General features: G+C 43.2%; 2 protein-coding genes across 4 annotated transcripts in view; one reads left to right on the forward strand and one right to left on the reverse strand.

Annotated features, from left to right (window-relative positions):
- Positions 1-32: 32 nt before the first annotated feature.
- On the forward strand, positions 33-23,012 carry AP3M1 (adaptor related protein complex 3 subunit mu 1). Of its 2 annotated transcripts, none has more exons than XM_035138685.2 (9): positions 33-131; positions 4,221-4,496; positions 5,507-5,678; positions 11,755-11,892; positions 12,406-12,491; positions 15,746-15,879; positions 17,819-18,026; positions 20,200-20,344; positions 22,096-23,012. In XM_035138685.2, the coding sequence occupies exons 2-9, from the start codon at positions 4,224-4,226 to the stop codon at positions 22,194-22,196; spliced, it is 1,257 nt and encodes a 418-aa protein (XP_034994576.1). In that variant the 5' UTR covers positions 33-131; positions 4,221-4,223; the 3' UTR covers positions 22,197-23,012. The 2 variants fall into 2 exon arrangements, with proteins under 2 accessions (XP_034994576.1, XP_034994575.1); XM_035138684.2 differs by lacking the exon at positions 33-131 and adding an exon at positions 361-518.
- A 152-nt stretch (positions 23,013-23,164) lies between these two features.
- VCL (vinculin) overlaps positions 23,165-25,863 on the reverse strand; it is a 79,303-nt gene continuing 76,604 nt past the window's right edge. For both annotated transcript variants that reach the window (XM_035138681.2, XM_035138683.2), the window contains one exon: positions 23,165-25,440. In XM_035138681.2, coding sequence (XP_034994572.1) covers positions 25,294-25,440 — 147 coding nt within the window. In that variant the 3' untranslated portion in view covers positions 23,165-25,293. The remainder of the gene's footprint in view (positions 25,441-25,863) is intronic.

The raw sequence follows: 25,863 nt of genomic DNA on the forward strand, positions 1-25,863 counted from the left end.
GAGAGAGTTACGCACAAAAGCGCGCAGGGTAGGCTCGGCGGAATGCCTGATCCAGCAACTGAGGGACTGCGCGGGCGTTGGTCTTAAAAATAAATTTAAAAAGGCTGAAGGATTTGGCCCCAGATTTTCAGGTAGGACCGGCGATGATGCAACTCCCAATTCTGCGCTTGGGTGCGCGCGTGCGTGTGCGTTGTTAGCAAAAAATTGCAGCTAAGGATAAAAACGCGCCCAGCGAAGTTCGCTGCGCTCCAGAACTCCGGAGCCAGGATGCATCGTTCCCTTTGAACTAGGAAGCGCATGGAGATGGCAGGGACATTTCTAGGAAGGCAGGCGCCCGGGCCTCTTCCAACCGCTGCTTGCATTTCAGTGCAGGCAGTTTGCGAGGGCGCCCTGCCGGGGTGTGGTTAGCGATGGGGCCGGCCCCATCGGAGGGCTTCGCAGCCATCTTTTTGCCAGCGCTGCTGCTGTGTTGCTTGTGTCGGATCCTGCTGCTCTAGAGTCAGTTTTCCGCTTGGAGGGTGAGTTGGTGGAAGGTTCGTGCGTAAAGGCACTTAGTTGCGCGTAGTAGTTACGTTTCAGTTGGAGGTTAAGACTGAAGTGGCTGCTTAGGATACAGTCCCTGACCCCCGCCCCTACTTTCCTGGGAAAAGCCCCGCTGCCTGCAATAGGGCTTCTGAATAGGCATGGTGAGGCTTGCGCTGTCGGTGACTCTTTGGGTGGTACCAGCTGGTTAGAGAACTAACAGATGTTTCTCCAGGTTGCTTGTAAAAAAAATGCGATTCCTGGAAATGCTAAAAATCTTGCTGCTACTTCTGTAATCCTTTGCTGAACTAGTTTGGTGGTATTTTTAACTGTTGCAGGTTTGTTTTGAGTAGGGAAATGAGACTGAGAAACACAGCTGGTCCCGAGGGTTGCATGCACGTTCACCGTTGAGCTAATGAAAGCAGTATATAACTTAATTTCATGAGGGCTGTGGTTCTAGGTGAAGGAAATAACTGGGCTGTTTACTTGTAATTTGGAAGATGCTTGTTTGTCCTTTAGGCATAGCAAGAGGTAAAAAGCAAAAGGCAAAACAAAAGCAAAAAACCCAAACACCCATATAAATCTCCTCCTCCAGCAGTACTGTAAAGTAAAAATAACTGTAAAGTTAAACTGGTCTGCAGACTTTCAAATATTGGTTGGTGTTGGCTAAGTCTCGGGGTTTTGGGTACCCCACAAACAAGGGACAGGCAGATCTGAATGGTGTTGTCAACACCTTCCCTTCTACATCTGAAGCTCTTTTTAGGAATTAAGGGTGCTCTTGTCTGCATGGATGCTGCACAAAGCACCCAATGAAATATTTCATTATTAGGCTGGGTTATAGCAATTGAAGTCAAAAGTAGCTTCTACTTTGGGGGATGGTGAACACTGTGTTTAAAGCACATAGTGCTTATTCTATTGGCACTGGAAAGGTGTTTCTATAATTATTTCACTACCTCTGTACAGCTGTCTACTGAATTTATTTGCCTTTAGTGTAACTAGGAGAGGAGCAATGGAGCACCTGCTGTGGGTAGATCCTACTGTAGTAAAACATAGCTGTCAACTTTTCCCTTTTCTCGTGAGGAATCCTATTCAGAATAAGGGAATTTCCCTTTAAAAAAGGGGGGGGGAGTTGACAGCTATGTAGTAAAGAGTGCAAAATAGGCATCCAATATGTTGACACTCGTTAAATTAATCCTGGGTGTATATCATATTTCCTTTTCGGTATAAACTAATGTTCAGAACGGTAGTTGAAAAGGCAAGTTCCGCTGACTCAGAGGGTTAGTCTGGGCAGTGGACCAGGTGAAGTGGTCCTGTTGCACGTTTTCATTGGCTGCATGCAGCGTTCAAAATTAGCCAGGTGCATCTTGCACCTGTCTATCGGCCACTCATGGCCAAGTGAAGATACCTGGGTGCCAGGATGGCACCTGACATCTCCAGCATCTGGCTAGCAACATTTTTTTGCTGCCGTGCTATGTCACTGAGTCAGATTCATTTTCAACTTTGCAATCTTGCAAAACAGAAGGCCTTTAAACATTCCATTGGTGCAGCCGGAGCAATAGCTTTTATATCTCAGTTTCTTTCATAGTGAAGGACAGTCATAACCATATGACAACTAGCCAGCTTTTGGCAGATCAATTTGGGAGCAAGAAAAACTGAAATGTGAGAAATGTGAGATGTGAAAAATTGAAGATGTGAAAACTGAGATGTGAAAAATTGAAAATTAATTGGTAGCATCCTTAAAAGCCCATGAACATTTTCATCAGGGCCACTGGCAGAAAAGGAAGCTCTCTGTGATTACGTTGCAAATTGCAAAGATCTTCCAAAGACGTTAATGGTTGTGTAATGTATTGATAGGTGTTAAAAAGACATTGATCATGTAGAATTTTCTGTTCAGCCTAGAATAATAGGGCATGTTTTCAGGATGATACTGACTTGCCCGGAGGCTTACACAGTATTGAGGTGAAGAACTTGCCTCAAGCCCTGCAGATGTTGTTGAACTCTGTTTCCCAGCAACCCCCAAAAAGCTAGGCACCAAATGGCTGCTTAAACCAGGGTTATAGTCGCCAAAACAGAATGCCTGGGGGCCAGATGGCTCAAAAGTCCTATTTTTCACTACAACTTTTTGGTTCCTGAAATTCATTCTGATTGTGCAGATAAAATATAACACAATTCTACAGTGGTGTTATTAGTGTGTGAAAACAGTCAAGATCCAAGGATCCCCAGGCATGCACCTCCAGATGATGGAGACATCAGGTACCATCCTGGTGCATAGGCATCTTCACTTGATCACAAGTGGCCAATAGCCAGGCCTGGCAAATTTCAAACGCTGCTTGCAGGTACTGTATTGTACTGCAGTTCCCATAATTGCTGACCACTGGCCATGCTGGCTGGTGCTAAAGGGAGTTGGAGTCATAGTATTATACCGGTAGCACTGTAGAGTTGGAAGGGACATCAAGGGTCAGCTGGTCCAACCCCCTGCAATGCAGGAATCTTAACTAGACCATACAAGAGAGATAGCTATCCAACCTCTGCTTAAAAACCTCCAAGGAAGGAGCATCCACAACTTTCCAAGGGAGTCTGTTCCACTGTCAAACAGCTCTTATGGTCAGAAAGTTCTTCCTGATGTCGAATAACATCTGGAGGGGCAAAGGTTCCCCACCCCAAATCTACTCTTCAACTTGCTTGGTCCTTCTTGGTCCTTCAACTATCCCTCTTCAACTTGCTTGGTCCTTCTTTTGAAGCTCTGTAATTTAGTAGTATTAACTGCAATTTGTGCTACTGCTTCTGAAATTTATCTCTTGAACATTTACTTGCAGAGCCTAATTCTGATTTGATACACAAATAAAATCTAAAGGCTTTGCCTAGCTAGCTATTACTATTTCCTCCTCCAGCTAAGTTCCATTATTACACTGAAGACGGTATCAATGAAAGTCTGTGCAAAAAAGGGTTTGTCGACATAGCAGACAAAGAATATGACTTGCTACTTTCCCCAAGGCTGAGATTTTCTAACTGGTGTGTTCCTTTAGTCCTGTTAGGTTCCTGGAAAATCTCTTGTCATGGAGCTTTAAAACATGTGGTTTTACTGATGCTAGAAAAACCTTTCATAAACCGGCTGTGTATCTAGTAGTAGCAAATTTATTAAACCGGGTAGCACGCTTTTTAGTATTTAAATAACACATTTTACAGTGGCATATTAAACATAATAAAGCAATAGGAAATAAATGGGGCACTTCAAAATTGCTACTACCATTACTCTGATTTGTTTATCTTTGCTTCAAAGCAGCTGTCAGTAGAACCCAGATGACTCCCATAAACCAGTAAAAATTGCTGTAATGAGAAACTACTCGGGTATTTTGTAAATAGAAACCTCTAGTGAGTTTAACATAGGACTTTCCATACGTTGACTCCAGCCAAGTGTTATTTAGCTAATCTGCAGATTGTTTTAGATGCAGCTCTGCAGGCAAATTTTTCTGACTGCTAACTTGGATTACCTTGCAGAAAATTCTGAGTTTCAAAGGGTGGGTTATACCACTGACCCTCTTCCAAACAGCACACAGCAGTTATGTTTATACACAGCTTGAGCTACCTCTTCTAGTGCATATAATTTGCAAAAAGTTGCAGGAGGGAGGGAGGGAGCAGATCAACAGCCCGAAATAATTGTTTATTTGCATTAATGTGTGTGAATATGTCTCCAACAGAAAATGATCCACAGTCTGTTTCTTATAAACTGTTCTGGTGATATATTCTTGGAGAAGCACTGGAAGAGCGTTGTCAGCCAATCTGTGTGTGATTATTTCTTTGAAGCTCAGGAGAGAGCGGCCGATGTTGAAAATGTGCCTCCTGTCATCTCCACGCCTCACCACTACCTCATCAGCATCTATCGGGATAAAATATTTTTTGTGTCTGTCATACAGACAGAAGTGCCACCACTCTTTGTCATTGAATTCCTTCACCGTGTAGCAGACACTTTTCAGGTTAGTCTGTGGGGTTTCAGAGGGCAAACAAAGATCTAATTCCTATGAGTTGCGGGCCTTGGGGAAGTTCTTAGCCAGGCATAGGCAAACTCGGTTCTCCATATGTTTTGGGACTACAGTTCCCATCATCCCTGACCACTGGTCTTGTTAGCTAGGGATGATGGGAGTTGTAGTCCCAAAACATCGGCAGGGCTGAGTTTGCCTATGCCTGTTCTTAGCCGTGTGAGCATTCCACAGGGTGCTCAGTTGCATTTAAATATACTTGTCACATGCTCTGGCCTGGTTGCCTGGAGCAGGCTTCCTCAACCTCAGCCCTCCAGATGTTTTTGCCCTACAACTCCCATGGTCCCTAGCTAGCAGGACCAGTGGTCAGGGATTATGGGAATTGTAGTCTCAAAACATCTGGAGGGCCGAGTTTAGAAGCCTGACCTGGAGGATTTCTCTCCCACTTTTATATACAACAAGCATTTAACTTTTAGAAATGCTTTGTTTTGTACAATTAGCTAGTAATGTAATGAATTAGCACAGTGTGGGTGAAATTGGGTAACTAGAATAGAAATAATTTTAGTCAAATATAAAAACAAAGTGGTAGTTAGCTTTTTTTTATTGAGAGAGGCTATCAATAAGAGGAGCATCTGTCTATATTAGAGGTGGGCAGACTTTGACAGGTGGGAAGGGCAGCTCACCTGAGAATTATAGGCACCACTCTAATGTCACAGGTGGGTTGCCCTGCCCACCTGTCAGAATTCCTTGCAGTCCCATCTGAGCATGGGAGAGCAGGGAAACAAGTAGACATCAGTTTTTGCAAGGCCTGCTCCATTGCATTGCGATGGAGAAAAAATACCAGGTCTGCTTGCTTTTGCTGCACTTAGCAGTTCATCTTAAGTGTGGTTCAAAAAGCTTGCAGAACATTAGGCTGTGGCAGTTGCTGAATATCATGTGGTTTTTAGGTGAAGGGAAAGCTTTTAACTGGAATAAATCGCCTCCTTTGCATCCTCTGCTTGGTTTAGGATTACTTTGGAGAGTGCTCAGAGACTGCAATTAAAGACAATGTTGTTATTGTCTATGAGCTTCTTGAAGAAATGCTGGACAATGGCTTTCCTCTGGCAACGGAATCCAACATCCTGAAAGAGCTCATTAAACCTCCCACGATCCTGCGCTCCGTTGTCAACTCCATCACAGGTACCACAACACCTTCCAAATGCAACTCCTCCTTAGCACTCTTGAAATCAAAGGCTTGACCACTTTGTGCTTCTCCAAATTTCTGTTGGTTTGTGCAAATTCAGGAAGAGAAAACTTTGAATGTTTCTCTGTTTTAAGTTCCTGAGCTATGAGAGCAGGATCAGATTGTGAGCATTTTCACCCCTCCCATTCTGAAAATCTGGTGATATCTGCTGTTGGGAGGGAACAGTTAGGAATTGTTACTTTGTTGTTTTTCATTCCTGACTCTGCTCTCTGCTGTGTGCTGTGTGCAGTATAATATCTTCTGTAGACAAGATGGCTAAGTGAGAGGCTGTAACACTCACAAAGCCAGATCTGTAAATATGCAGTAGTTAATAGAAATAAATGAGGAATGTTTTGAAACCTCTACAAATGCTTCTGCTGTTCACTGCTGATTTGGTGCTCATAAAGCCCAGTTATGAGTCCATGATTCCCGGGTGTATGCTGAAGGTGTTCCAGACGTCCTGCCCAGGCATAGGGGCCTAAGAAGACCTGGACAGATCCTGGCATTTACCCACATATGGTAGCAGGCGGATGGTTGCTGGTAGCAGACTGGTGGTTGCAGATGGCTATTGATGGTTGGATAATTGGATGTTTCTGATCCATTTCCATCTGATGCTGCACATCGGAGTTGAGCTGTGAGCTGAAGCTGTTTTTCAAGCTGCTGTTTGATTTACAGAAAGGTATGTTGCTGGCTGCCAGGAAGACAGCAGAGACGCTTTTCCAGTTTGCCTGTTAATTGTGCTGAGTGGGGAGAGAAGTTGCTGAGAGAGTCAAGAGTATTTGGGGTGCATGAAGGGAAGTGTCTTGCTGTTAACTAAACACAGGCATGGCTTCTGCACATTCTGGCCAGATGTCTCTATCTTTTCCTCTCCTTACACCAGAGACCTATCCTACATGGCAGGTCAAAATGAAAGCACTTTTACAAAGGGAAAAGCTTTACCATATTATAGAAGATGACCCCCCTAATGAGGATGATGATGGATGGCCAGCGTGGCATGAGGCAGACATGAGAGCCAGGGGGACAATTATTCTGAGTGTCCAGGACCAGTTGTTGGTCAACTTGGAGAACCAGCAGACTGCACGGGCTGTTTGGAATAAACTTCGAGATATGCATCTAAGACAAAATGCAGGATCCAGTGTGCTTTTCTTTAAAAAGCTGTGTAGGCTGGAATTGCAGAAAGATGGTGATTTGCCCAGCCATCTAGCCCAATTAAAACGTCTCAGACAGGATCTTGTCCAGCGAGACTTAAATATTTCAGAAGCTGTTTTTGCAATGCTTATCATAAACAGTTTGGATGAATCTTATGATGCTGTAGCTGCTCAATTGTCGTCTTTGCCCAATGACCGTCTAACAGAAGATTATGTGTCTAGCGTGCTCTTGAATGAGTGGGATCGCAGACAGACTGCTAGAGAAAGCAGGGACAAGGCTGTTGGAAATGCCTACAAGCCTTCAACAGGGGAAAGTGAAAGTGTTGCAAAAGCTCTTAAAATGCGCCGCTGTTTTTCTTGCGGAGAGGTCGGCCATTTTAAAAATCAGTGTAAAAACTCTTCAAAGAAGAAGGGCAACTTCAAAGGCAAAGGGGGAGGAGGCCGAAAACCCCAAGGGCCAGCTGCATCAAAGGCTTTGATTTCACGCAGTTCTAATCAACTCACACGTTCTGTTTTTGTTGTCGACTCAGGAGCCACAAGGCACGTGGCCAATGATAAAAATCTCTTTCTTCATCTTGAGAAACAGGGAGGAGCAATTCATCAAGCGGATGGAACGACTATTAAAAGTTTGGCTCAGGGAACGGTTTCTTTGCAGAGCCTTAATGCAACAGTTAAAAATGTTATGTATGCTCCTCATTTGCAGGATAATCTCTTGAGTGTTTCTCAGCTAGACGCTCAAGGATTTAAAGTGGTGTTTGCAAACTCTCGGTGTGAAATTCTTCGAGATAACAAACTCATTCTTTATGCTAAGTGTGTTGATGGTTTATATGTATTGCCTTTTGTTACAGGTACAGCTGCTGGAGCAACTAAAGAAACTGAAAAGGCATGCTGTAATATATCAGTAGATAAGAATGAGAAATTGCATAACCATTGTATTCATGATTATCATCGTTTGTTTGGTCATTTGCATTTCCAGGCAGTAGGTAAAATGCAAAATATGGTTGAGGGCATGAAAGTTCAAAAGTGTCCTTATCATATGAAATGTGTCTCATGTGCAGAGAACAAAATTAAGCAAGCTCCCAAAGGTACAAAATCTGGGAGGGAGGTTAAGAAACCTTATGAGATTGTGCATGCAGACTTGGTTGGACCTCTAGCACTCTCTAGAGGAAACTCATGTTATTTTTTGGTTCTGATAGATGCCTATTCTAGATATGTTTGGGTCTATATGTTACAAAAGAAGTCTGAAGCCTTCTCCAAGTTTCAAAAATTTTGTGCATGGCTCAGGAATGTTCACGATGAGCATGTACGTTGTCTTTTTACTGACAGGGGTGGAGAATTTTGTTCAGAACAGTTTGAAAACTTTACTGCTGAACAGGGCATAGAGCACATGACTGCCACGCCCAGATCTCCATGGCAGAATGGTTTATGTGAAAGAGTAAACCAGACCTTGCAACAAGGAATTAAAACTCTGTTGCATGATTCAGGCCTACCCAACCCCTTCTGGGCTGAAGCTCTATCGTGTTTCACCTATATTTACAACCGCAGGTATCAATCAGCCATTGATTGCACCCCATACGAAATGCTGTTCAAAAGGAAACCGTTTGTAAAACATTTAAAAATTTTCGGTTCTGAAGTTTGGGTGCACACTCTGCAAGGTGACAAACTGAGCAAATCTGGTCAACATGGCATTTTTCTAGGTTATGAAAAAGGTTCCTATCGTGTGCTGATGACAGACACAAACACAATTAGGCTGACCAGAAGCATGGATTGTAATCCAAAATGGGACAAAGTTGGCATTTTTCAATGTCATCCCATTTCAGATGATGAGGTGGTGAAACCAATTAACAAAGAGGCAAACCCTGTAACTGATGCTGATGGTAGCACAGATTCTGACACTGATACAGATGATCAGAATGAAAAGACCTCTCTTAAGATATCAGATGGGTCTGACACTGATCTAGAGGTAGAATCTTTGCCAGATACAGGTCACCATTCTCCCAAGGAGGAGGAACCAGACCCAGAGGATCCCAGAGTATTGCGTAGATCTGAGAGAACTACCAAGGGACAAGCACCTAAACGATTTTCTAAAGAATTTGCTAAAGCTGCTATTTCAGATATGGCTACCACTAGGAACCCAAACTCAGTTTTTGAACCAACTAACTACAAAGAGGTTCAAAATTTACCTGAAAAAGATGCTGAACCTTGGCTTAATGCCATGAAAGCTGAATTGAATTCCCTAAAGCAAAATGACACGTGGGAATTGGTTCCAGCAGAACCAGGCATGAAACTTGTAGACAGCAGGTGGATTTACAAAACCAAGACTGATCAGACTGGTAAAGTGGTCAGATATAAAGCCAGATTAGTTGCACGTGGTTTTTCTCAAGTTCCTGATCAGGACTATCATGAGACATATTCACCGACAGTCAAATTTGAGACAGTTAGGCTGTTGATGAAAATTGCTGCAGAAGAGGGCATGACCATATCTCATCACGACGTAAATACTGCGTTTTTGTACGGAATTCTCAATGAGAGTATTTACATGTCACCGCCAGACGGAGTGCAGATAAAAAAGGGAATGGTGTGTAAATTAAAAAAATCCCTGTATGGTCTAAAACAAAGTGCTCGATGCTGGCACACTAAGCTGACAGAAGTGCTGTTTTCCTTAGGTTTCCAGCAAGGAAAGGCTGATTCTTGTGTTTTTGTTAAAGAATCTAACCAGCACAAATTGTACTGCATTTGTTTTGTGGATGATATTTTGTTTTTCTGGAAGGATGCAAATATTTACAAAACCACTCTTGCAAAACTGCAAAAGCATTTTGATATGAAAGACCTAGGGGAAGTCAGCAATTATCTCTCACTGGAAGTAGAGAGAAATAAGCAAGGTGATGTTTTGCTGCATCAATCACGTAAGATCAATGATGTGATTGAAAAATTAAATCTGACAGATGCCAATTCTGTAGACACCCCCATGGTCACAGGGTACCAACATGATACTAATGCTAATGTTTTTCCTGACACTACATTGTTCAGAAGTGTTTTGGGTAAACTTAGTTTTATAGCAAGGTGCACAAGACCAGACATTGCTGTTAGCGTAAATTTGCTCAGCAGATATGTAAATCAACCTACAGTGCAAGACTGGAAGGCACTGAAACGCATAGTTAGGTATTTAAAAGGCACTATGCATTACAGGTTGAAGCTTACTAGCCAAAAATCTGGAGGTCTTGAGATCTATGCCGATGCCAGTTTTGGTAGTGATACAACTGATGGCAAGAGCACCTCAGGTGTGTGTTATTTGTACAATCAGTGCCTATTTGATTGGTCTTGTAAGAAACAGGCAACAATAAGCATGAGTTCATGTGAAGCAGAACTCAACGCTTTAAATTTTTCCCTCATGAATGTAGAGTGGTTGTTGCAACTATGTGAGGATATGAGAGTAAAAATTTGTTGTCCAGTTCAAGTTTATCAGGACAACAAAGCCTGCATAGAACTAATCCATTCAGAAGGGTGCAAGCAAAGAACAAAACATTTGCTAATCAAATTGCACCGTGCCAGAGAATGCATTCAGAAAGGAGTTGTAAAAGTCTCATATATGCCAGGGAAAGAAATACCTGCTGATGCTTTGACTAAAGCTGTTAATAAGGAACAACTTGGTATATATGTAAAGAAATTGCTTTTGTGCTAGATTTTCATAATGGTCAGAATGAAAGGGGGAGGTTGTGAGCATTTTCACCCCTCCCATTCTGAAAATCTGGTGATATCTGCTGTTGGGAGGGAACAGTTAGGAATTGTTACTTTGTTGTTTTTCATTCCTGACTCTGCTCTCTGCTGTGTGCTGTGTGCAGTATAATATCTTCTGTAGACAAGATGGCTAAGTGAGAGGCTGTAACACTCACAAAGCCAGATCTGTAAATATGCAGTAGTTAATAGAAATAAATGAGGAATGTTTTGAAACCTCTACAAATGCTTCTGCTGTTCACTGCTGATTTGGTGCTCATAAAGCCCAGTTATGAGTCCATGATTCCCGGGTGTATGCTGAAGGTGTTCCAGACGTCCTGCCCAGGCATAGGGGCCTAAGAAGACCTGGACAGATCCTGGCATTTACCCACACAGATAACTGGCTGCGGCTGATGAGATTTGCACCAGCCGTGTTGGCTGCTACTGCAAAAGAGGGCCAGACCTCTTATTCCGTGACTGCTAAATTTATCCGGTGTCATCATTTGCTTAGCGGGGGCTTTGTCAAAGAACTATGTAGTATTTACCAGACCAGCCTATCCACTTGATTGTTGACACTCTCAAATCACTCCAGATGGCGCTGAGGCTAGGGCTGGGCAATATATTGATACATAGTTCAAAACCAGTTTGAAGTCCATATTGTGATATTGGTTTCATAATTTTTGACCTGGCAATATATCATGAATCGTGATGTATGTGTGTGCTATGCAAAAATCACAAAGTGGGAAACACTGTGAAACCAGCCAATGTCTCTACAGAGCTCCATCCTTGATACATCAAGATGTTTAGCTGGTTATATATCGCAATGTTGAAAACCAGATATCGCCCAGCCCTGGTTGAAGCAAGATTTTCCTTTGCTATGTTGATTCTTCTGCAAAGATTATTCATCCATATATACACGTTGGGGAAATTGGTGCACAGTGCCTTTAAAGATAATGTATGCTTTGTTACCAGTTTACCTCGGACAGATGTTAAGCTAACTGTCATGTAGCTTCCTGAGTCCTTTGTTTAAAATCAGGGTTACATTGCCTACTTTCCGGTCATTTAGTAAGGAGGGTGGTTTTGTGTGTCTGTGTGTATGACAGGTTTTAATTTGTTTTCTTTGGATATTGATTTCTTACTGGTTTCTTTTGGCTATTCTTGTATTTCCAAGGCAGCAGCAATGTGGGTGATACTCTTCCAACCGGGCAGCTGTCAAACATTCCCTGGAGAAGAGCAGGAGTAAAGTACACCAACAATGAAGCTTACTTTGATGTGATTGAAGAAATAGATGCCATTATAGACAAATCTGGTACGATGCTTTCAAGTGTGTGTTCTTATCCTTGGCAGAGTGAAATGGAAGACTTAGAGTTGGGGTAGTGCTTCACAAATAGTCTTCAGTAATATCATTTATATAGTAGCTTGGATTTCGAAGTGCTCAGTGAAATTTGATATCTCAGTAAGCCTACCTTACAGGGCTGTTGTAATGTCAATATTAACTACTCACTTGATGTAGATAAGGGGCCAAGGCCGAAACTGAATGACTTTCTTAAGACCACTTAATGAGGTCATGGGAGGAACAAGATTTAGAACTGGCACAGCTTGTTCTTCTAGCAGCTATGCCACAGTTGCTCAAAAACATCCATCAGTTGTGGCAATTCAAAAACGTGTATCCCCAGGGCAAATCATATCCAATGAACTGAAGTCTGCCTGAAGCACATTAAATTAGTTTATTCACTTGCATCGTGCAAATGACTCCTTAAGGCGGGATCTGCTGATAATCCTCTTTTAAGAGATCACTCTGTGATCTTTCCTTCTTTGCCAGGCTCCACAGTCTTTGCAGAAATTCAAGGGGTCATTGATGCCTGCATCAAACTCTCGGGGATGCCTGATCTTTCACTTTCTTTTATGGTAAGTCAAGTTTTTGTTTATAGTGTGTGTGCATGTTCGTTCTAAATAGTAGTAGAGGTCTGCATTCACTCTGCACGCAAATAGAACCCTCCGTACAATTGTGGATCCTCAAGCAGCTGATTGGTGCTGTCAGCGAGTTCCGCTTGGGAAAAAACAGTCAGGATCTCACTTTGGTTCCTGATTGGTCTTTTGTAGCCATGTAGACATATGATATCAGGTGTGGGAGCAGGTGGGCATGGTTTGTGGGGAAACTACCCAAATTACTACTACTAGTAGTAATAATAATTTCTATACCACCCTTCATCCAGTGATGACAGGTTGGTTTGCAATATAAATTGAGGCACAAGCTTGGCTTAATCAGGCTTATGGGCCAAAGGTTCCCCCATCCCTGCCTTAAATGAAAGTGAATGAGAGGAATTGGAAGTAATTGTGCAGGAGAGGGTCCCGCTATCCCAGCACTAGCCGTGTTGGACAGACTCCCAGCAGTGTGCCCTTTGCCTTGTTACTGTTGCTTCCGGTCGCTCTGGCCAGCCTAAATCTGGGTGAGTGAAGGACCCATGATCTTCTAGATTATTCAACCCATGAGAAGGGGACTGCCGTCTAAGCTCCCAGTCTGCACCACTCAAGCATCAGCCTGCCTCCCCCCCTCCTGTTAACTTAAAACCGGTACTGTATTTCAAGCAGTCAGGGCAGTGTGGAGGGAGCCCTATCCCTGGGTGACAGAGAATCCTGCTGTGCCTCAAATTCTAAATGCAGTAAGTTCATTAAAGGAGAAATATATAAATGGCAGTGAGTATTTATTATTCACTAGCTGGCCCTGCCACGCGTTGCTGTGGCATTGTTAGTGAAATTTTGAAGAAAGGAAGAAGTCAGTTAAGGTATTCAAGTGAAGTATTTATTGTTGTATGTTTTGGCCGTGGTAACGAAGACGGAGTTGGCGTTGTAGGGGTTTTGGTGTCTTCTTGGTGCGTTTCTTGTAGTAGTGGTGCGGTCTGTATTGGACGTCGTTGTTGGTGTTAATGGTGTCTTTGTTTTCACCTAGTCATTTGGTGGTGGGCGAGGATACTTTCGTTGTTAATACAGTAGGAGTTCCTGTGTTGTATAGTTAAAGAGTGAGAGGAAAAAGGACTAGAAAGAAATGTTAAGAATTATTGTAATTTAAATAGGTAAGTGTTTTATATGTAGTGTAGTGCATGCGGTGAATGTAGTATGGGAGGAATTTTTATAGAGTGTGTTAAAATCTTTATAGTGGAAAGTATGATGTTGTATCTTACCTGGGCAGTCCTCCGTGGAATGGAAGGGATGTAGGGGTCCAAGGTAGGTGTTCATCTGTAGTGTTGTTCCAGTTTGGAGGTTGTGGAGTGTGTTGGTTGGGTGCTCTCTGGGATTATTTCCTTGTTACTTGAGCATGAGTTGCCGTGGTGGTTGTTAAGAAGTGGGGGGGGGGGGAATAGAAAGAAAGGTTAAAAAATCTTGTAATATAAGTTGGTGTGTGGTAGATATATAGCGTAGTGGTGAATTTGGGATGGATCAAAGTTATAGAGGGTGGTTGTCATTGTAGAGTGAGGGTAAGATGGAGGTGGTAAGGGGTGTGGCGGTGGTTGTTTGTGTGGATGTGATTGTTGTAGTTGGGAGGAGTTGAAAATTATGAAGGTGTGTTGCATAGTTTTGGAAACATCGAGTTGGTAAGGGGTATTAATTTTGTGTTTGTGTGTGTGGTGTTTGGGTGTGTAATGTGTGAAGTTGATATGGGAGGAAGGTATTGAGGGTGGATGTTTTTTTGAGAATATCGGGAACATGGAGGTGGTGATGGGTATGGTGGTGGGAATTATGTGGGGGGGTATTGTAAGTAGTGTGGGTGGAAGATTTAACGTCTTACCTGTGGAGTGGTTTTTGGAGTGTATCTGATGGGTTGGTTCTGTCTTGGTGTTGGAAGAAGATAGTTGATGTCTTGAAGTGTTGTCTGTCGTGATGAATGTTGTTGTTGTATAAACAATGTTGGATTGGACTTGATCGGGGGGGGAGGGGGTCACTGGTAAGTGATCTCCTGGACGGGCGTGGGTTCCTGGGGAGCGGCCTGGTCTCGGATGTGCGATCTCTGAGGTGGGCTTGGTTCCCTGAGGAGCGGCTTGGTCTCGGGCAGGTTTGCTCTCTGTTGGAGGCGTGGTCTCCGGGGCGTGAGGGATTGTAGGAGTATGTTTGTCCCTTGTTTGTTGAATGTCCACTGGAGGGTGCAATTTTTTTGACCACAAATCCAGGTTTTTACCTGTGTTAGGTGTGTCAGCTGGTCAGTGTAAGTGCATGATTACCTGCTCACATGTGAGTTTGAGGTTGTGGCCAAATTTCAGGACGATCGGGTTAGTGCTTGTGGGAGAAAAGTGCAGAATAACACACATGCACCTTCACCATTTATTTTTATATATATATATATATATATATATATATATATATATATATATATATATATATAGATTTAAGCGCCAACGTGCACAGTCATGTACAGAGAGTCACTTTGGGGCTCCATGAAGTGCCCAGAAAAAAGGAGTTGTGTGCCCATGTGGGGCAAAAGATTCCTGCATTTGCAGGGGGTTGGACTAGATGATCCTCATGGTCCCTTCCAACTGTATGATTCTATGAAAAATAACTTGGTAAGGAAATGAGTAACAGCCTAGGGTTGATCCACCGCCAAAGGCTAACTGAAGCACTTGCAAGCTGCATGTAGGGAATGAGTCTATTATAAGCGCCAGGAATCACCTCGGAGGTGAGGCAGACGTGTGTGTTATGTGACACAGAGGGACTCGGGTCTATCACAGTTTGTGTGTGGTTTATACACAAATGAACGTGAGGGATAGATCTTGGCTCTTGAGAGTTGGAGCACAGCTCTCATCCAAAAGCATTAATCATTAACTAGTGCAATCCTATTCATGTTGACTCAAAAGAAAGTCCCACTTAACCCTAAATTAGTTTGCATAGGCTTGCGGCTATTGTCTCCCCCTATCTTCCAAAAACATTATTAGTTGGCACATGACGGTGACTTGCTAAATAACAAGCCAGTGAGTTTAACTGGGCCAAGCTTTGAATACGTCTAGATTTGCCAACATCAGCTTAGTCTAATGAATATGAGAGATAAATATTATGATGCGCCAGGATGAATCATGAAATCCTAAAACTGTAGACTTGGAAGGGACCCCAAGGTCATCTAGTCAGTGTTTACTATGACTGAGAAAGTGTTTATCTTGATTCGCCTTCTATAGAATCCAAGACTCCTGGATGATGTGAGCTTTCACCCCTGTATTCGATTCAAGCGCTGGGAGTCGGAAAGAGTGCTCTCCTTCATTCCCCCGGATGGAAACTTCAGATTGATATCCTATCGAGTCAGTTCACAAAAGTAAGTCTGAAGGGGGGCTGTGTATACAACAGTTGTCTTTGCTGTCATCCATGATCCTGATGAACTCTCTTTAATCTTATTTTGGTGCCATACGCATGCTGATACCTTTCTGTAGCCTCCATAGGACAGGTCTTAGAAACATGGGCTAATACTGCTTATTATTTCCGTGCCTAACAAAGTGAGCAGTTCTATGTGCAAAGAATTAGGCAAATCCCTACCCACAGACTCAAAAGTGGTTTTGTTATAAGGATCCCAGAGTTTGCTGAAAGCTAGTTTACACTGTTGATGAAGGAAAATGACATACTCTCTCCAGTTCACATACCCATTCACCTGTTGTCAAATGAGGGTGGGTGACATTTTGGTGGTCCCCCCAAAAATTTTTAGAGGTAAATTCTTTTCAAAGGTTAGGATTTTTTTTTACCAATGGTCGGAGAGTGGCTGGCTTTTTCTCTAATGGTAATGGAGGTTCTTTTGGTGACTGCCATTGCCACCCCCCATGGCATGTATGTGGGTTACTCAGGGAGGTGGATGGCAGTCACTGAGACAAATTCCTTTTGTTGTTATTTTTAAAAGCTGGAGAAATCAACCCCAGCTATGCAGAACAGTTCTGTGGCAGAACATTGCCAAGATTCAAAGCCATTTGTCCAGGAGATGCCATCTTGCGGCAATCTCTCATGTCCATTTAGTATAACTGTAAATTGTGTTTCTTATTATTAGTTATTTAGTTTTTCCTGTTTTATTGACTTATTGCATAGTTGTATAACATACTCTGTTCTGAAGGGGAGAAGGTCATGGTTGCCTGGGAGTGGGCCCCAGCCAGTAAATGGCTGGGACAGTTTCCACAGTGGGGGGATGCACTGGGACACCTGGTCTTAGTGATCACGGGTAGGAGGAGGAGTTACACTAGGACCAGACCATGTCATTACTGAGGAGGCAGGTTTAGTTATTGCTTGAAGACTATCCCTGCCTCCAGGTCTGGTCTTGACCAGAAGGATACTGGAATCAACAAGGGAGACCTACATGACCTTAAGGTGCTGCTGTGCGATGCCAGGTCAATGATTCCCAAGACCACAGCCATCCACGACTTGATCATGGATGGAGGAATTGACCTGGCATGTGTAACAGAGATTTGGTTGGACGAGGCAGATGGGCCTGTTCTTGCCACTGCTTGTCCACCAGGTTTCTCTTATGCACAGCAACCCAGGTCGTATGGGTGGTGGGGGGGGTTGCAGTGGTTTTTAGGAAGTCATTAGTTTGCACCAGGTGTCCTATTGGGAAGACACAGTTTTCTGAGTGCATGTTCTGGGAGTTTGGCAATAGGGGCAGTATGGGATTCATTTTGGTGTACTGACCTCCCTGCTGCACCAACGATTCCCTGCCCGAGCTGCTTCAGGTCGTGACAGATGTTTTCCTGGAGACACCTAGTTTGGTTGTCCTAACATCCATGCTGACACGACCTTGCAAGGGGCTGCTTGGGACTTCATGGAAAGCATGGCCTCCATGGGGCTGTCCCTGAATAAGTTTGGCCCAACTCATAGCTGCAGACATGCCTTAGATCTGGGTGGGAAAGAGAATGGAGAGGCTGTAAGGCAAACTAGATTTGGGCTTGATTTATAACGCAGGGAGAGAGAATCATAGAATTGTAGAAGTGGAAGGGATCATGAGGATCATCTAGTCCAACCCCCTGCAATGCAGGAATATGCCGCTGTCCCTTTGGAGGATCGAATTTGCAACCTTGGTGTTATCAGCATCACACTCTAACCAACTGAGCTATCCAGGGAATGCAAGCGGAATCAGGAGTTCACTGTTCTGACCACCTGACTTCATTCATTACAAGCCTCCACTTCCCAATGTGTAAAATGAAAAATAACAACATCTCATTTTTGATATGTGCCCACACGGTTAATGACTGCATTTAATCTCCTTTTTGAATATATAGTTTGGTGGCCATCCCAGTATACGTGAAGCATGCGATTGGCTTCAAGGAGAACTCATCTTCGGGAAGATTTGATGTCACAATTGGGCCCAAGCAGAACATGGGGAAGACGGTGGAAGGAGTCCTCATGACCGTTCACATGCCAAAAGCGGTGCTCAACGTGAACCTTACAGCCACACAAGGCAACCACACATTTGATCCTGTCACCAAAGTAAGTCCAGTTGTCCTCTGTGGGTTATATAACCCACCTTCTGTGGGTTAGAGGGGCTTGCTCCAATGAAATGAAAAGAGGGGGGGTGATGCCTGCCATGTGTAATGGAGCATTGGACCAATTCATATGGCCGCTTGACCTTCTCTAATCTCTGCTTAAGTGTGCTCCCCTTTGACTGCCTTATGGGATGCTGGGAACACGTGACAAGACACCTTTGGGTTGTATTCAACACTGTGCAAGCAGCATTCTGCTAATGCAGCAGGACCCCCACTTTCTCCCTTCTCCCTGCGCATCCCCCAAAATCTCCATCCAGGGAGTGCATGGAGGGGGGGGGGCTTCAGAGGAGAGGAGATAAGGGAGAAGTTCCATTGCGCAAGTGGAAATCAGCAGCCTAGGATACAAGCTCACGCCTCATACTTGAGCTTTCCTTGCTGTTTCACACAACTGCTTTACTTGTATACAGCCTTGCCAGCGTGAGCTTAAATGCCCTGTCATCACACACACACTTACCTAACACAGGGATGTTGCAAGTGTAGCCCTGGCTCATGGTTCTCGAGCAAATGATTAGAAATAGCCAGGTTAATGACACTGGAGAATTGCACAGAATTTGGAGTCCTGTAAATCTTTCACTTGAAAGGGCAAGGCCTCGTGACCGTTGTCTTCCCTGTACATCCCATTGACTCCTCATTTTTCTGTTGATTTCTTGGCTGGCCAGAAACATTGCAAAAACAGCTGGGTGCAGAATAAAACCCAAAGATTGCTTATTGTGCGCGGTAGTTATTTTGCATTCCACTTGCCTCGACTGAAACAAATGTTTCTGGCCAGCTTTTCTCCCTCAGCTTCTGAGTTTGTCCTATTAAGGTTACAGTCCCAAGTACCCGATTTAGCAGTAAATCCAACTGAACTGTGAGGCTTACATCTGAGTAAACATGGATAGGATTAGGGTGTGAGGCTGCATTCATGCACATGAGCCCTTGTAAATCCTGCTCAAACAAACAAAGAATTCCTTCCAAGCAAACAGGGTTAGGAGGTGAGGATCAGGCTCATTCTTGGAAAGAGCCCCAGTGGAAGAATATTCTGTTGCTTTCTTTCCCTTGTTTCTGTTGCTTTTTGGTTTAGAAATGTAGGTTAGGAGCTTGCTGGCAGCAACAAAGCCATTTGCTTCAGGGTCCTCAGCCAGGCCTTTAGTGCATATTGTGGGATTTACTCATGAGCGTAGAGAAGAATAGGGAAAGGGGAAAAGAAAGACAGACAGACACTTTGACCTGCAAAACTCTGGTCCGAAAGAGAGAGAGAGAGAGAGAGAGAGAGCGAAGGGACCTCCTCGACCAGGCTACTTTAATCACACAATAGAATTGCATCATAGAATTCAAAACAGCCAATCAAACGCATCAGCACATCCCAAAAAGGTTTCACGTGGGAGAGGATCAGGTAGCAGAGAATACTGAGGAAAAACCAGGAAGGCCTTTCCCAGGCTACAGATCTATCTGCACTACAAAAGAGAATGCATACTTGTAAAGAGGAAAGAGGAGCAGTAAAAATTCCTGAAAGGATTAGGCAGGAAGACAGCAGAAAAACAGATAGGTTTTACTACCTCCAGAAAAGCAGGATAGTAAAGGAGTGCAAATGGTACTTTTCCTGCCTGCACCAAATGGTTTAGACAAAGGCTTCGTGCCTGCTTGAAACAAATTGTTGTGGATGCCTGGAAAAATCATCAGGCTACCATAAAACGTGATTTTCAAAGTATAGACAATGGAGACAGCATCCTGTAGAATTTATATCGTAGATCATATATTCTATGACCCAGGTGGAAGGAGTCTGATATGGTGAATTGTTAATTCAAATCCTCCTCCTCAACCACACACATTTGATCATAAATATTATTTATTTCAATAAATCCCCTGGGATGCTTAATGCTACACATATCCTGTCCAACTTTTGCGAAACAGTTTTCTCTGTTTTTGCCCTGCTTGAAAGAGCAGGTGCTGCATAGCGAGAAAGGCAAGAGGCCTCTGGTTCAAAACTTCCTGGAAGTGGGGCAGGGTGCCTTAGCCAGTTATTTAAATCTCCTCTTCAGCACATGCACACTATAATATGGGTGTGACAATGTTGACTTTGTTCACAGGAAAAGCAGTTTGGAAAGGCACTACTATCACTACCGTTTGTTGTTTAGGTGTTAACATGGGATGTTGGCAAAATCACCCCTCAGAAGCTGCCCAGCCTTAAAGGGCTGGTGAATTTGCAGTCTGGAGCGCCCAAGCCAGAAGAAAACCCCAACCTGAATGTTCAGTTCAAGATACAGCAGCTGGCTATTTCAGGTAAGGTGCTTATCCCATTGGCCTGGAGCAGGACTTAGGGATGAATTTCTCTCCCAAACTTCAGGGAACATGCAGCAGGTTGGGGAGGAATTAAGACTTCAGTAGCATATTTCAGTTCTTGAAGGTGACATGCTTAGATTGATTGGCCAGTTCCTGCGTTTCAGCTCACAAGCACAGCCAAGAAGCAGGAGAGGGGCTAGCTTTCTCACCATGTGGTGGCTCACAAAGTATACATGGTGGGACAAACAGAAGGGGCAGCAAACTGCAAGGAAGTTGAGCAAACTGCAAAACAGATGTAGCTCTCACCAGCTCCCCCCCTTGCCACTTTCTCTCATACAAGAGAGATTGTACTGTATGATGATGTAAAATGTGTTTTGCAGAGGAAAAAAGTACTTTTATAAGGAGATAATGTTTGTGTGAAGTTTGGGTTTAATTCTAAAATCACTGGGCTGATTCTTTTTGAGAAACCTGCTGCAGCTGGAGCTTTTTAAAATAAAAACAGAAATCTGATTTAAATCAGTTTATCTAAAAGTATCCACGCTATCTCCTGCAATAAAGGCCACCCCCTCTACCTCTTATCTGCCACAAATGGCATTTCGGTAGTCTGTATAGAATGTGGGACCTGCAAAAACACTGCAGTTTGTCCACCAGGAGGAATGCCCCTTTTCAATGCACCAGCCACTCCTTCTCCAGAATACCAAGAGCTGTGTTGTTAGGGCAATTGTCTCTCTTCCTCTGCACCACCCCTTTCCTAATTGGCACTTCCCACCTCCCAAAGGTCAGTGAGCACGCTCAGTCTTCATTGGGCTCTTCTTGGGTGGGGTTTGCCCCCTTTTGAACTTCAAATAAGTTTTGCATTTCTGCACACTGCAGAGTTCATCTGAGCACACTGACCCAGCCTCCTTGTTCCTTAGCAGCCCCATTTTGGCTCTAGTCCTGTTGATAATCAGTCACCCAGGTTTGCTATTAGAGGAAGGAGCTGTCTGTTTTGCTGACTGCAGAACTGGCTTTGGGGCACAATCCTGGCATCCACCATAAAGAGTGTTTTTCCACTTATAGCTATGAAGATAGCAAATGTCTGATGCCTGCTGAAATCTTAAAAGTCTCAGAAGTGGCTGAAGATTGCCACTGCCTAAAGGGCTGTGTGTGGCCTCAGAGCCCTGCGTAACATTCTACTGTGTTCATATTTTAGTGGGTGGTTCAGAATTTGTCCTATAATATTGCAAGATGAGCACTTATAGACAACATTTTATCTTTGTAGTGTTTTGAATTCTGCATGTTTTAATAACTAAGTTAGTGTGACATTTTTATAGCAAGTGACAAATGCAATGAATAATAGCAGCAGCAGCAGCAGCAACAACAACATCTATCTCCGTGGCTAGCAAAATGGGGCTAATTTGAACAAATTCAGCTGTTCATGGTGCAGAATTGTAACCTGAAATTGACACATACCCAGCTGACCTTTCCCAAGCTGATGCTCTCTAGTTATTTTGGACAACATTGCCCATTATCTTTTACCGCTGATTATGGCTGATGGGTATCCAACAACTGGAGGGCACCAGCTTGGGGAAATAAAGCTCATTCCAAGTTATATCTCCCCTTTAAACTGGGGAACTGGCTACTCTGAATGACTGACGTGCTGTCAGTAGTTGTACTAAACAGATTTTTTTCATGAGGGGGTTCCTTCGTTGTAAGAGCTGTACTCTGTTTAAAGATAGTGTCCCTAAAACCTATTTTGTTCCTTATTTCAGGGTTAAAAGTAAACCGCCTTGACATGTACGGAGAAAAGTACAAACCGTTTAAAGGTGTGAAGTACATCACAAAAGCAGGGAAATTCCAAGTACGAACATGAGACACAAGATCCCTGCTTTCTTGGCAGATCAATGTTGGTTTTCTTGGGCTTCCCCCACTACCAGTTGAGGGGGGGAAACAAGATGACTTAGTGACTTCAGTTACTCTAGATGCCAGTTTTAACAGTTCCTCTTGATTAGACTCATTCCCATGTACTACACCTCTTCAAATTAAATCATAGTTTAAATAGGTCTTTATATATGGCTTTGAAATTAACTTTCTGTAACAGTTCCCTTTTGTGGGCTGGTGGGTTAAATGACTTGTGATTGCAACCGGGGACTGTCTGCAGAGCCAGCAAACATGGTACACTGCCAAGCAAACTACCAAAGCGCAAGAGGAATGCAGGAACTTCTGGACACAGAGGGACACACTCCGACATCGCTGAAGGTAACTGACGTTCTTCTTACAGCCTATTAGAAAGTGACATGCCATAATACTCTTTCCAAGTCCTATTCAGAAACAAAGGGGAGGGGCAGAGTGCACAGTCCTCTGGCCAGAGGGATCTGCAGTGGTACGAACAAGGCTTTCCCTGCAATGTTTACAACATGCTGCCTTTCAAATCTAAACTGTTTTTTGCCTTATCAGCCTGTGCATTCAGCAGACATTCTGTAGCCAATTCTGGATTTTCTACAACTTGCTTTACTTTGAAGGTAAAAAAAATGTATGGTAGTGGAGTCTTTGCGTTGTCCAATAGGTGCCACCACTTTGGAAACATTTTTGTTTTCCTCTACGCAATTTGTTTGTGCCATGCAAACCTCAAGAGCAGCTTGTCAAGGTTGTACTATTTGTAATGAAATAAAAAGGGAATTCAGCTGTACTGCCTTGTCATTTGGTTAATTGAGTTAATGAAAGCACATTGTGTACACATTTCAGTAAATGGTCGTGCATTTAGTGCTGGCACTACTGTGCCAAACAGTCTTTATTCAATGAGCAAAGTCATTTCCCCTGGAAATACTGACCCAAGTGGACTTTTTATACAAATGCATTTTATTTTGTTTGAACAGAACAAAGAAGGTTGAAAATATTAGCATATACAACAAAATTCTGGTTTATAAACAAAGGTATTTAGTGGCAAAATGCTCCTAACTGACATTCAAGTTTGCTTCATCTTAGGTCTGATGAACAAGTGTTCAGGAAAGCATAAATTGCATAAAGTGTGGAGGATATTAACTTCTATAAAAGACTTTAGAACTTAGTAAAACATTCTGAAGAAATATCCAAGGCAAATATGAGTCAGAGCTTTCCTTCAAACATTCCTTAACAAAAAGCAGTCTTTGGTATAAACCGTCATGTAATTAAAGGCATTAGTAATATTGCATTAATACAAAGTCAAGCTATTAAATGGTGATGATTTTAAAAGCTCGTGATGAAAAGGCTGGACTATATATTGGTAAAAGACATTCCAAGTCTCCTCTTCCTGCTGAGTTCCTGCAAGCCAAGCAAAGGCAACAAGGCATCCAGACTAAGGCTGTGATGTTCCCTTTCATCTTCTGGTTGTGGCTACTTAGTGCCAGAAACCTATGTGACAATTTTGAGTACCGCGCAGTCACAAAGTATTCAGGAAAGGGTAGGCAAGCAAATTCCCTTGCTCTACACAGTTGGAAAAAAAGTCATTAAAAGGTCATTTCTGGGTTTGTTTGTTTTTAAATTTCCTTTTAAAATTGCACCAGAAAGAGGGGGCACGGAAGTTAAGTTTAAAGAAACTTTTAACAAGTAAACAGGTGCCGCCTCTTAGCACTTCTAACTTTATAGGTCTCCTGAGCATGAACTTCTGTTGCGTGACAGCATAGGGGCACTGCAGCATCAGTACATAATTTATTTGCAAATACACAAGCAATTCAGAAGTAGGATTAGTGATTTGCGCAGGAACACTGGCCTGCAAAAAGACAAGAGCTGCTCTTTCATTAGTGTCAATGGCGCTTCTGCGAGAGGTATCTCTGATGCACGGGGCCCTAAATTATCTGCGCTACGCAACTGCAGAAGAGTACAAGAATAAAGTCATACTGCTTCAGCACTAAGCATCCTAGTTTCCCTACCATGGTTGAAAGAGACCGTTCCATTTGCCAGGTTATTCAACTGATGAGCACTGGATTTGAGGAGTGTTTCACTGTGTAAAAGGCCAAAGTGATACTTATTTGTGTTACCTCATAGGAGATGTTCTGCTTTCGTACCTTCTCCAACACATCCCAATGGTTATTGGCTAGAACAGTGAAAGAACTGTTCCGCTGCTAAAGCAAGCAGGACAATCATAATGAAACCTGATATAAACACACAATTTTGTCCTATGGGTATAATTAAAAATAAAAAAGGACAGGGAGGACAAGCAAGACATAGCCTCATGCCAGTGGGAATAGACTTAAATATAATTTAAAACTCTCCCAGCTGTTTTGTTCCTGACCAAAGAGTAAAGGGATGCTGCATAATCTCTCCCTGCTCCCTCTCAATTAAATGCCCCGAACGGTTATTTGTGGTCAATTTCAGCACCAATAAAGTGTTGAACTGACTAGTGGCAGCTGCTCCCAGATTTTGATGGCTTTGAGATCCCTATTGGGCAGAACAACAGCAGCTTTTGAACACAGCACCTCTTCCCTTAGAGCAAGGGAAAACCTTTGAAAGAAATGAAACAAACTCGGTAACACACCGGTTTTAAAAAAGTTAGAGGAAAGGGAGCAGAAAACTGAAGTGCTGGACTGTTCTGTCTTCTGATTGTCCCTCACAATAAACAGCTAAGCAAACCAGCTTCCCAAGTTTTCATCCATGCTAAAGTGAAATCTGCATATACTGCCTCTCCTAGAAAACCACTGGAATATATGCTGCAGAACAGGGAGGGGGAACTGAGGTTACGGAGTTCATGAAAACGGGAAATATAAAAAACCCTCAAAAGCAAAGAGAGAAGCTCGTTGTTGTGAAAGCTAATTGTGGTGAGGTTAGATACCAAAGGTAGCTCAGCACACTTATGAAAGCCCTTAAAAGAGGGAGTTCTAGGGGAGGGGGCTAATTTTAATCGCTCAAGCACCTTTTGGCTGTTTACAGAATTCTCTTTGCCCCAACAAGGGGGTTTTCTATAAAAGAAATATGCTTAGGGGGAAGGCAGCGCTCTACTGGTACCAAGGAGTTTTCCTGACCCAGCGTAGAGTGAATCCAGCATCTGTTCTTATTTTGATGGAGGCGGCCTCAGCTTCCCGAACTGTTTCCTTGACAGATTGCATAAGGTTCTGGGCGTTGTGAACCAACATCTCCGTGGCCTGCAGAAGAGAGAGTTGTTTGAAAGCAATTTTTTTTTAAAAAAAGACACATAACACAGGCATTTTCAGATGACAACCTGAGAGGCACGGCTCATTTTTAGAATAAAGAGCATCAACAAAAGAGGCTGAACTGGCAGCAAGCCCATTCTAGTATGTGGGCATCTAACAAGGTCTCAAGAAGAGCATCACTTCATGCTAATATTTAAAACCTGGCTTTTCATCAAGCGAGGGCATCTGAAGACAAGCTGTGTGCTTCAACAGTATCAATCCAACCTGAAAATCATGATTCTAAAGCACAGCCCAAATGACACCAAGTATGCAAACATCTGACAGATGTTTTTTATTTTAGTGGCATTTTCTACTCAGCCTCCCTGTGCTCCCTAATAGGAGCTGGAGTGGAGCAACATCAGGGGGTGGCAGGAG

Source organism: Zootoca vivipara, chromosome 5 (genome assembly GCF_963506605.1).
Source record: "Zootoca vivipara chromosome 5, rZooViv1.1, whole genome shotgun sequence".
Classification (NCBI taxonomy): domain Eukaryota; kingdom Metazoa; phylum Chordata; class Lepidosauria; order Squamata; family Lacertidae; genus Zootoca; species Zootoca vivipara.

Coding starts and splice junctions, on each gene's coding strand:
- AP3M1 (XM_035138685.2), top strand. CDS start 4,224: ATGATCCACAGTCTGTTTCTTATAAACTGTTCTGGTGATATATTCTTG. Junction 11,893..12,405: donor TGCCATTATAGACAAATCTG/GTACGATGCTTT, acceptor CTTCTTTGCCAG/GCTCCACAGTCTTTGCAGAA. Junction 15,880..17,818: donor TATCGAGTCAGTTCACAAAA/GTAAGTCTGAAG, acceptor TTGAATATATAG/TTTGGTGGCCATCCCAGTAT.